Source organism: Sander vitreus, chromosome 21 (assembly GCF_031162955.1).
Source record: "Sander vitreus isolate 19-12246 chromosome 21, sanVit1, whole genome shotgun sequence".
NCBI classification, from domain to species: domain Eukaryota; kingdom Metazoa; phylum Chordata; class Actinopteri; order Perciformes; family Percidae; genus Sander; species Sander vitreus.
The window spans coordinates 11,890,486-11,899,477 of NC_135875.1; the positions used below are offsets into that span (position 1 = coordinate 11,890,486).

Consider the following 8,992-nt stretch of genomic DNA (forward strand, 5'->3'; position numbering starts at 1 on the left):
TTCGTTTTTTTTTTTTTTTATTTATTTAAAATTGCCCATTTTCCGCTTTTATTTTGAAAACAAAGTCGCCGATTGTTATGTTTGGCTTGACTCTTCATCACCTCTGCAGATCACAAAGAGACCCGCCTCTCTGGATCAGCCTCTCGGAGCCGTAAAGTGGCCCGAGATAGCCCCCAAAGTTTCAGCTTTTCCATTAATGCCGTGAAGATTTCTGAAAAAGAAGCGCTCTCAAGTAGCGACGAAGAGGATTAAAAGGGCCTGTCTAGTCTGCGAGGGAATTTGCATCCTGTCAAGCATCCGTCTCAATATGAATAACCCAAACTATCTGTAGGCAGAACAAGAACAGCTAAAAACAAAACAAGCCTCTAATCCGCTACATTACACAGAACACGTAATTAATCTATATTAATCATAAAACCCGATAGAAACCATTCATGGAACTTTATACGCGTATAAATCTCATCTTTTGTTTTATTAATCATATTTATTGAAAGTGAACTTGCATTCGTGAGCAATCAACAACACCAGAACAAATAGGACAATGCGCATAAGCGGTCACTTTTACGCACGCTTCTTGTGCCAAATATAGAAACACAGCCGTGTGTGTCAGCTATAGAAACCCGAGACAGTAGCCTCTGAAAGGCCCAATCCCGGAATTCCCACAGACCCCTAAGCACTTCAGCAGACCACCACACAGACACAGGAAATCAACAGTAGCAGACCGAAGAAGTAGACTAATATGTGGAATATCATCTTATCATGGTTGCATTTAGCGTCAAAGGAGACGCGTTGTTGACGTTGCTTTGTTTGACCTTCGTCTTTATGACAGCCGCGCAATATGAAAACTACAGTTTCAGAAATTTCCCCAAAGAGGAGCTCATGCCTCTCACCACTGCGTATGGATTGGCTTTGGACAATTACGCAGCAGAGAAGTGGACGGAGTCGATCACGTATTTGGAATTGAGTTTGCGTTTGCACCGGCTTCTTAAAGAGAGTGTAAGATACTGCATGCTGCACTGCAATAGTAGCAAACGCGAAGAACCGTCCTTTACAGAAAGCCGGGACCTCCGCTTCTACTGGCAGGTTATGATGACAGCGTCCTGTCAGAAGAAGTGCAGAGCGCATTTCCCCGCGCTGCAGCTCCCTCCTCCCGGCAGAGAGATCTTGGAGGATTTCAGCAGAAGATCTCCATACAGATACCTGCACTTTGCGCACTCCAGGGTGAGACACATATCTCACATGCCACAGCCATATTTATATCATCATCCCTGAAAGATGTTTAACCTTAAAGGACGTTTTAAAACAAAATTGATTTAAATTATATACATCATCTTTGGGTAGGGTAGGATAAGGATAAATGAACACAAAGTACATGATATTTACTGGCTCAGGGCTGTTATGATCACTTAGTCTTTTTCCAGTCCCTCTATACTTAAAACTAGCAAAGTGCCCCTAAATAACTATTAATACAGGTATTTGCAGTGTTTATTAGAATTAACAAACTTGATAATCTTGGCTCCTATATTTGACAGTTAACCTGTAGCATCATACCCGTTTAAGGCCAAGAGAAACAAAAGACTGAATGTATTTGTCACAAGGTAAATCAGTGTTTTTCCTTCAGTTGAATGACCTGCAGAGGGCTGTCCCATGTGCCTACACCTACCTCCAGAAGAACCCCGAAGACCAGGAGATGCACCAGCTGATGGAGAAGTACAAGAGCCAGTACGACCTGAGCGGCTACCTCACCGACCACGAGGAACAACCATATGAGGTGCAGACAACCTAGCCTCGGTCCTTCATTAAAAAACATTTTCTGTTGAGAATACACAGCATAATAGAGTTACACAGTTTAACACTGAATTAACAGCAATAAAAATCTCCCCATCTCAGTTTCTGAAGTGAAAAAGTGGATCAATCATGTCCTTTCTAGGCCTCCTTTCTGAGAGGAGTGAAACTCATCAATTCAGGTGACTACAGCAGCAGTGTTGAACACATGGAGGAAGCTCTGAGGCTCTACCTCCAGGAGTATGATCTCTGTCAGGCAGACTGTGAAGGGATCTGTCAACTTTCACCACACAGTGACTTCTATGCAGTCATAGCAGGTTAGTATGCTGTATTTAAAAATGGTATTAAAATGAAGAGAAAACACTTCTGAAAGAGATGCAAAAGAGAGCAAAACTGGATTTAAGATGAAAACTTCAAGAATTGGAAGGAAGATATTGTACTTTTCTACCTCACTTCATTTGTCTGACAGCTTTAGTTACTTTTTTAACATAAAAAGACATGACAAGCTTATAAAATACAACACATTGTCAAAGATTAAACCAGTGGTTCCCTACCTTTTTGGCTTGAGAGCCCTTACAAGAGTGAACCGTCTAGTTGGGTTCCCATCGTCATGTTTCAGATGTGTATTAGTTGTTCTTTCTTCTTTCCTACCTCATAAATCATCTCACAACTCCTCAGATTTATCTTGTGATCCTTTGGAGGGGCACGGCCCCTATATTGGCAACCACAGGACTAAACTATCTAGTAAATAAAACTAGCTTCACCTGATACATACTAATATATCAGTCACAGGGGCTATTTTTTCAGCAAAACAAGTATTTTTATTTAAGTATGATTTTGAAAGCATAACTTTTACCTTTAATGAACCACCTGGAATTAAACCCCAAGAATACTGTGGAGATGACAGTGGACATTAGGAGAAGCCCCCTCCCTCACCATCCAGATTGACACAGTGTCCACTGTGGATTCCTTTAGGTTCCTGGGATCAACCATCTCAGAGGACCTAAAATGGTCTCCCCACATTGACTCTGTCCAGAAAAAGGCCCAGCAGAGGTTATACTTCCTGCGACAGCTAAGGAAGTTTAATCTGCCTAAGGAGCTGCTGACCACTTTCTACTCAGCCATCATTCAGTCTGTCATCTGCATCTCAATCACTGTCTGGTTTGGGTCAGCCGCCAAACGGGACAGGGCCAGACTGCAACGGACAATTAGGGCTGCAGAGAGGATCATTGGAGCTGACCTTCCCTTCATCCAGGACCTGTACTGGTCCAGGGTCAGGAAAAGGGCAGCAAAAATCTCTGCAGACCCCTTACATCCTGGTCACAACCTCTTCAACCTCCGTCCCTCTGGTAGGCGATACAGGGCACTGTTCGCCAAAACCAGCCGACACAAAGACAGCTTCTTTCCCCAAGCAGTCACTCTGTTGAACGCTCAGAAATAGCCCCCACTCTTACACTGAACAAAGTCAATCAACACTGTTCTACTTATCTACCTCATGTATATTTCAATCTTACAATTACAATATTTTTATTAATATATTACCATTGCACTGAACTGCCTTGCACTATATTTAAATCTTAAATCTCAGACTATACTAATATTGCTTACTAAATAATAAATAATCTCTGCTCTGCTTTTCCACAGAGGTTTCTGTTGACGTATTACACTGTAAGCTGAAGTGTGAAGAGAACTTGCTGCCTAACATCGGGGGTTATTTTGTGGAGAAATTTGTGGCCACTATTTACCACTACCTCCAGTATGCCTATTATAAGTGTAAGTTTACAACTGCAACTGAGCTTTCCATCACCGCTGTTGAATAATATCAACACTCATCTGTGTATCTGCTGTTTTTTTCTCTGACCAGTAAACGATGGCCGCAGTGCGTTGCCCTGTGCGTACAGCTACTTCCTGTTTGAACCTGAGGACCAGGTCATGAAGCTGAACCTGCTGTATTATAAAGCCTACAGTGAACAGTGGGGCCTTCAGCACAACCACTTCACACCCAGGATGGTGAGAGGAAATATCACTATCTAACTCAACAGCTCCTGATTTTGTATTTATGCCAAGAGTTTTATGTGAACAAAATTACTTTCAAAACAGGAACTTTTTTTTAACCCCAGCCCCCACCCAAAATAAAAACAAGCTAAGTAACCATAGACAGTTTGCCCTAATCTGCCAGTTGTACTATCATAACACTGCTACAGCAAGAACATGGCCGAGATAAAAAACTTAAACTGTCGAGTTAGAGGAAAAATGGTAAGTTCAACCTGTTTAACAATACTAAATGTTTAACTACTGTGTCTGCTGAAGGCCACTAATTAAACATTTGTTCTCAGCTACTTTGAAGCAGCAGCTGGGACAAGCACTGAAAATTAGTTTGTTGTTCTCATACTCTTGTCGTGTGTCGATGATGTGTCTCCGTTTAAACAGGAGGCTCTCAAACACTACAACCACACCGTCACTCAAAAGCAGATGCTGACATCTGCAAAGAAGTACTTAGAGTTGGATGACGAGGTAAGATTAAGGAAAACTACATTACTTATAAAAAGTGCATGTGATTTCCCAAAAATGAAGGGGAAAAAAACCTTAGAATGACTTTAAGTAGCACTGCTATTCATTAGTGACAAGAAAACAAAAGGCTTGTTTGCTAAATGTTGGAATAAAGAAAACTTAAAGAGAAATCCTTTTTCTCAGGATTTTTTTGGTACAGAGGAAGCTGCACTTTTGGCCTCTGAGTCACCCGATGTCGAGTTTGAAGAGATGGGAGACTACGAGGAATCCTTCTACGCTGACTGGAGGCAGCCGAAGGGCAAAGGAGATGCTGGGGAGTCAAATATATGAAGAGAGCTGAGAGTGAGGACAGTAGATTGGAGAAATGTCAGTGTGATCATTACTCAGTCAGTAATTTTAGAGCTAGTAACCACAAAAAAAAAAATGCTGGTCTTTTACGATTCACTTTTATGTCCTAATCTGTCCTCACAGTTTTGATGACTTATTCTCATTTGTATCTGTTTTTAAGAAATAAAAGAAAGTCAATAACTGTTTTCACTTTGTTCTCCAAACTAGAGTCTTCTATACAAGTGCTCAAGGTTGTTGTACTAAAGTTTCCTATTTTTATCTTATTTTGACACTTGCTTTCTACACTTACCTCACTTCCTGTACCTCACTTCCTTTCCTCCCCTGTCTTCACAACTGATTGGCTTTTGTTTCCACCCTAATTACCTGATTGAGTTCACCTGGTCACTCCTTATTTAAAGACTGCACTCCCTCCCAGTCAGTCTTTTCGACACCTTCACATGGGGTGGCAGCTGGTAAGATGAGGTTTACGTTGCACCTTTATTTCTTGATAACGTGTCTATTTGAATGACAGCTTTAATTTATCCAATTACTTTATGATGAACATGTCAGAATATTGACTTTAAGTTCTAATTTCTATTTATTTCTTCCCAGATTTTCCAACCCATGTGTCTGTTCTGTTGTTATCCATTATCATTTGCCTCACCACCTTTTATTGAATAAATCTTCATTGAATGGACTGAACTCCTCTGTGACTTAATCATGCATTCTGACCGATGCCCTGTGACGATGGCAATCGACCTCTAAAACTGAACCCTCCTTAATAGTTGTAACAAATCAACAAGCTCACAAATGGAAAACTTATCAGCTGGAGTAAAATACTGTACATTACCATACAGATGAGTGAATAACATACTGTATGTACATAAAGGTGGATTAATTACTTGGCAAAGTGCAAAACAAAATTTTGCACAATTATCAGGAGCACTGTATTTACTAGTTTTTATCTTTATGCTGTTAAGTATAGTATATAGTTAGTAGTTTACAAAGCATGTTTAACCTGTGAATTTCTGTAATTAATACTTCCATATGGCAAACTAAGCATGAATTTAGTTTGTACTTTTATTAACAAAATATTTTGGTTACTGGGAGAAGCACAGATACAGATATCATTCCAGTCCTCCACACAACCTGTACAAACATCACCGACGTCCTGCAAGTATTTAAAAATATTTACAACTGCAACCTGAATACTAAGTGGGGAGAACTACAAGTACCAGTTTCAAGTTAACACTTCACCACTTCAGGATCATCACTGTTATACTGTGGATCTATTATTTTAGTATCGCAGACTCTTTAACATACAGCATAAACTTACATTAATTGCTTTAAAAGGAGAGCTTTTTCAGCTGTAAACATAACAAGTAACTATTAATGTAATGCAGAAAGAATCGAATAGTGTTAATCCTGGAATACATTTCCAATCAATTCCAACTACATTTTTACAAAATCATTACCGTTTAGCGATTAAAGAGAACTTTCATAATAGCTTCATGCATAGATATGACTAAACCCTTCACCATACACACTTACATGCTCACATATGACAAGTTTGTGAATGTTATAACATCACCAGATCAGTAACTATATTTTTGAAAAAGGAAAGTCATCAATTTTAGTGGCAAACTGACATTACCGTAATGACTACTTTTAAGTGTTAAACAGGGTAATATTTAACATGTTAATGGAACTATTCCATTATTGTGAGTTTCTCGGAAATTGTTCATGAGCAATTTTAACAGATGTATAAAACGGTTAAGTGCAGCTTGTGTGTTCAGTTCACTGAACATGATAAAAAAAAATAGTCTTTGCTAACAGCTCTGCAAGGCTGTACTTAGGCACAGCGATGCTTTGAGCTAAATGCTAATGGCAATGGTGACAGGCTGAGGTTTAGCAGATCTAAAAGATATAAACTGCTATCCACATAGCAAAACTGTTTTCACAACAAACATCCTGCAGAACTACCATCTTTAAAAAAAAAAACGATTTATACAACAGACACACGTCCAATGGAACACACAGTCACGGTTATTCAGATATGTTTTAATATGTAATTTAATATACAATAAGAATATTTACATTATAAGCTAATACTGGTTACCTTCCTGCGAGACTAAACAATGTTGACTTCCATGTGTGAATGGCGCCAAAATCCTATAAGTTCAATTGCAATGTGGCGGTAAACAGTTTGACCTGAGCTTTCAGCCAAGTCTGTCCTTGAGCATTATATTTTATACAGCGTGTATACAGAATTAAGATAATTAAAGGGATGCACATTGACATTTTAAATTATAAGAAAATTTGCTTTTTTTAAGCTTTATTTGTCAGTAAGGAATATCATTAAGCTTTTTTTTTTTTTTTTTTATTGTTTTAGAGGCAGAGAAAATGTCAACATATTCCCTTAATGCTACTGCAGGTTCACTGGCAGTGTAACTTGGATCATCTCTTGCGGCACCTGTGCTATTGTGCAGTTCCTTATTGTTATTTAGTGAAACCAAGCTTCTCAAGCAGTCTTTGTACATAAGAACCACAGGAGGACATCTTCTAACCCATTAAGATTTAAGACTCTCAGATGTCCAGAGAGGATAAATGGAGCGAGTGATGCACATGAAAGCTGCAGAATACGACACTTCATTCTAAAGGGAGAATATTTTTCTGACATTTTTTAAATGTGCATATTTATTGCTTATCATGTGGATCTGTTCCATCAGAAATAAATTATCTGACACCATTTAGAGACGAAGCACATTTGAGATTGACATTTCTACTATTACCTCAGCTTGACTGAGCACATAGAAGCCACATTATAATGTATGTGCATGTGTGTCATTGAAGGATATTCTGTGTTAAATCTGAGTTTGGAAATCTGTAATGTGTCATAATTCCGCAGCTTGAGAATCTCTCAGAGGCATATACGAAATATTCAACACTCGCACATTTTTCTCTTGTAGCCCAAATGATCAGGCATCCAACAATTTTAGAAACCAAGAGGAGCTCAAACTTCCCTAAAATGCAAAGATTAAAATCCTCTTTAGCTAATTAAATCTTCAAAAATGAGCAGTTTTACGCTGAGAGGCAGGAAGAGGCTCTTCGCTCCAGACTTGTGCTTCCATTCAGAGCGGCAGTGAGTCACTGCTGTCTAAATGAGTCAACCTTATTATACACTATGTACATCAGCACCCATGTTCAGCATACTTGTATGCATATTAGTTGTATGTGGATTACATTATCATACAGCGGGATAAAACATTCGGTGTGTAGTACAGAAAAGTACTTGGATGTCAACGACACAGAGACACAACTTGCAACCTTGCAGGCCTGAGCTATACATTCATACATTAATACATATTATGTAGAAGCATTGATTTAGTATGGATTACTGTTTGATAATGTAAGGCAGCATAAGAGGAGAAAGGAATGTAAATGTAAAGAATAACCCTCATCTAGACAGACAAAAATGTCAACATTCACTATTTGGTGATTTATACACTTCTATTGCAGTTTAAGTCACGCCACTGAGAGGAGGTGTGTGTTCTCCATGAGGTTAAATATGTTTTAAAACAGAAGGCTTCCCAAAAAAGTCCAGACTAGGACCTGGCCTTCTTCCATGAAATCACACAAGGGGTAAAGCACAATAACAGTCCATATGACAGAAGATCAGCTGTAACCAGTGGAAGGGACAAGAAAACTGAAAGGTTGAGTAAAGACACTTAAGTTAAGGGCTGTGTGTGTAAGTCCTGCAAGGACAAAAATTAAGCAAGAGCACAAAAGAGGAGGCGATACCGGTCGTTAACTTTTGGAACCTGACAATCCCGGACAGCCTTTCAGATCTGGTGGGAATGTGTCTTCAGGGCTTCCATACCGCAGTTTAAAAAATAATAATAATTAGAACTTTGCAGAAGGAGAATACAAACGGAAACGGCATTAATAAAAATAAAAAAGGAAACCGGAAAAGTCTGAGGGCTCGTAAGTGCAAGACATCTTTGTTTTGTCACCTCATAATGGACTGGACACAGTGTAAGGAAGACAGGACAGCAAAGAGATACGACTCAACCCGAGGATCTGGAAATGAAGAGAAATGTAATGGAGAAAAAAGATGAGGAGATAAGAAGAAGGAAGATAAAAAAGAGGAGGGGGAAGAGAAAGAAACATTTAGGAATCTGATAGAACCGATAAGTGGCTAAGATGTATTAAAACATGGAAAAGACTGATTAGGGCTGCAATGAATGAGTCTTTTTATAATTACTTGTTTGGTTCATAAAATATTAGAAAACTTAAAATAAAAGTTAAAAATTTCCATCACCATTTTCCTAGAATCCGACTTACTGTCCAAAACCCAAAGACATTCAAT

At 38.9% G+C, this 8,992-nt stretch overlaps 1 protein-coding gene across 1 annotated transcript; it reads left to right on the forward strand.

Moving 5' to 3' along the window:
* The first annotated feature begins 142 nt into the window (after positions 1–142).
* Positions 143–5,281, forward strand: LOC144535913 (endoplasmic reticulum protein SC65-like). Its single transcript, XM_078278696.1, has 7 exons — positions 143–1,221; positions 1,622–1,771; positions 1,931–2,102; positions 3,430–3,558; positions 3,650–3,795; positions 4,216–4,299; positions 4,480–5,281. Exons 1-7 carry the CDS (start codon positions 760–762, stop codon positions 4,624–4,626), a joined length of 1,290 nt encoding a protein of 429 aa, XP_078134822.1. The 5' UTR covers positions 143–759; the 3' UTR covers positions 4,627–5,281.
* The last annotated feature ends 3,711 nt before the right edge of the window (positions 5,282–8,992 follow it).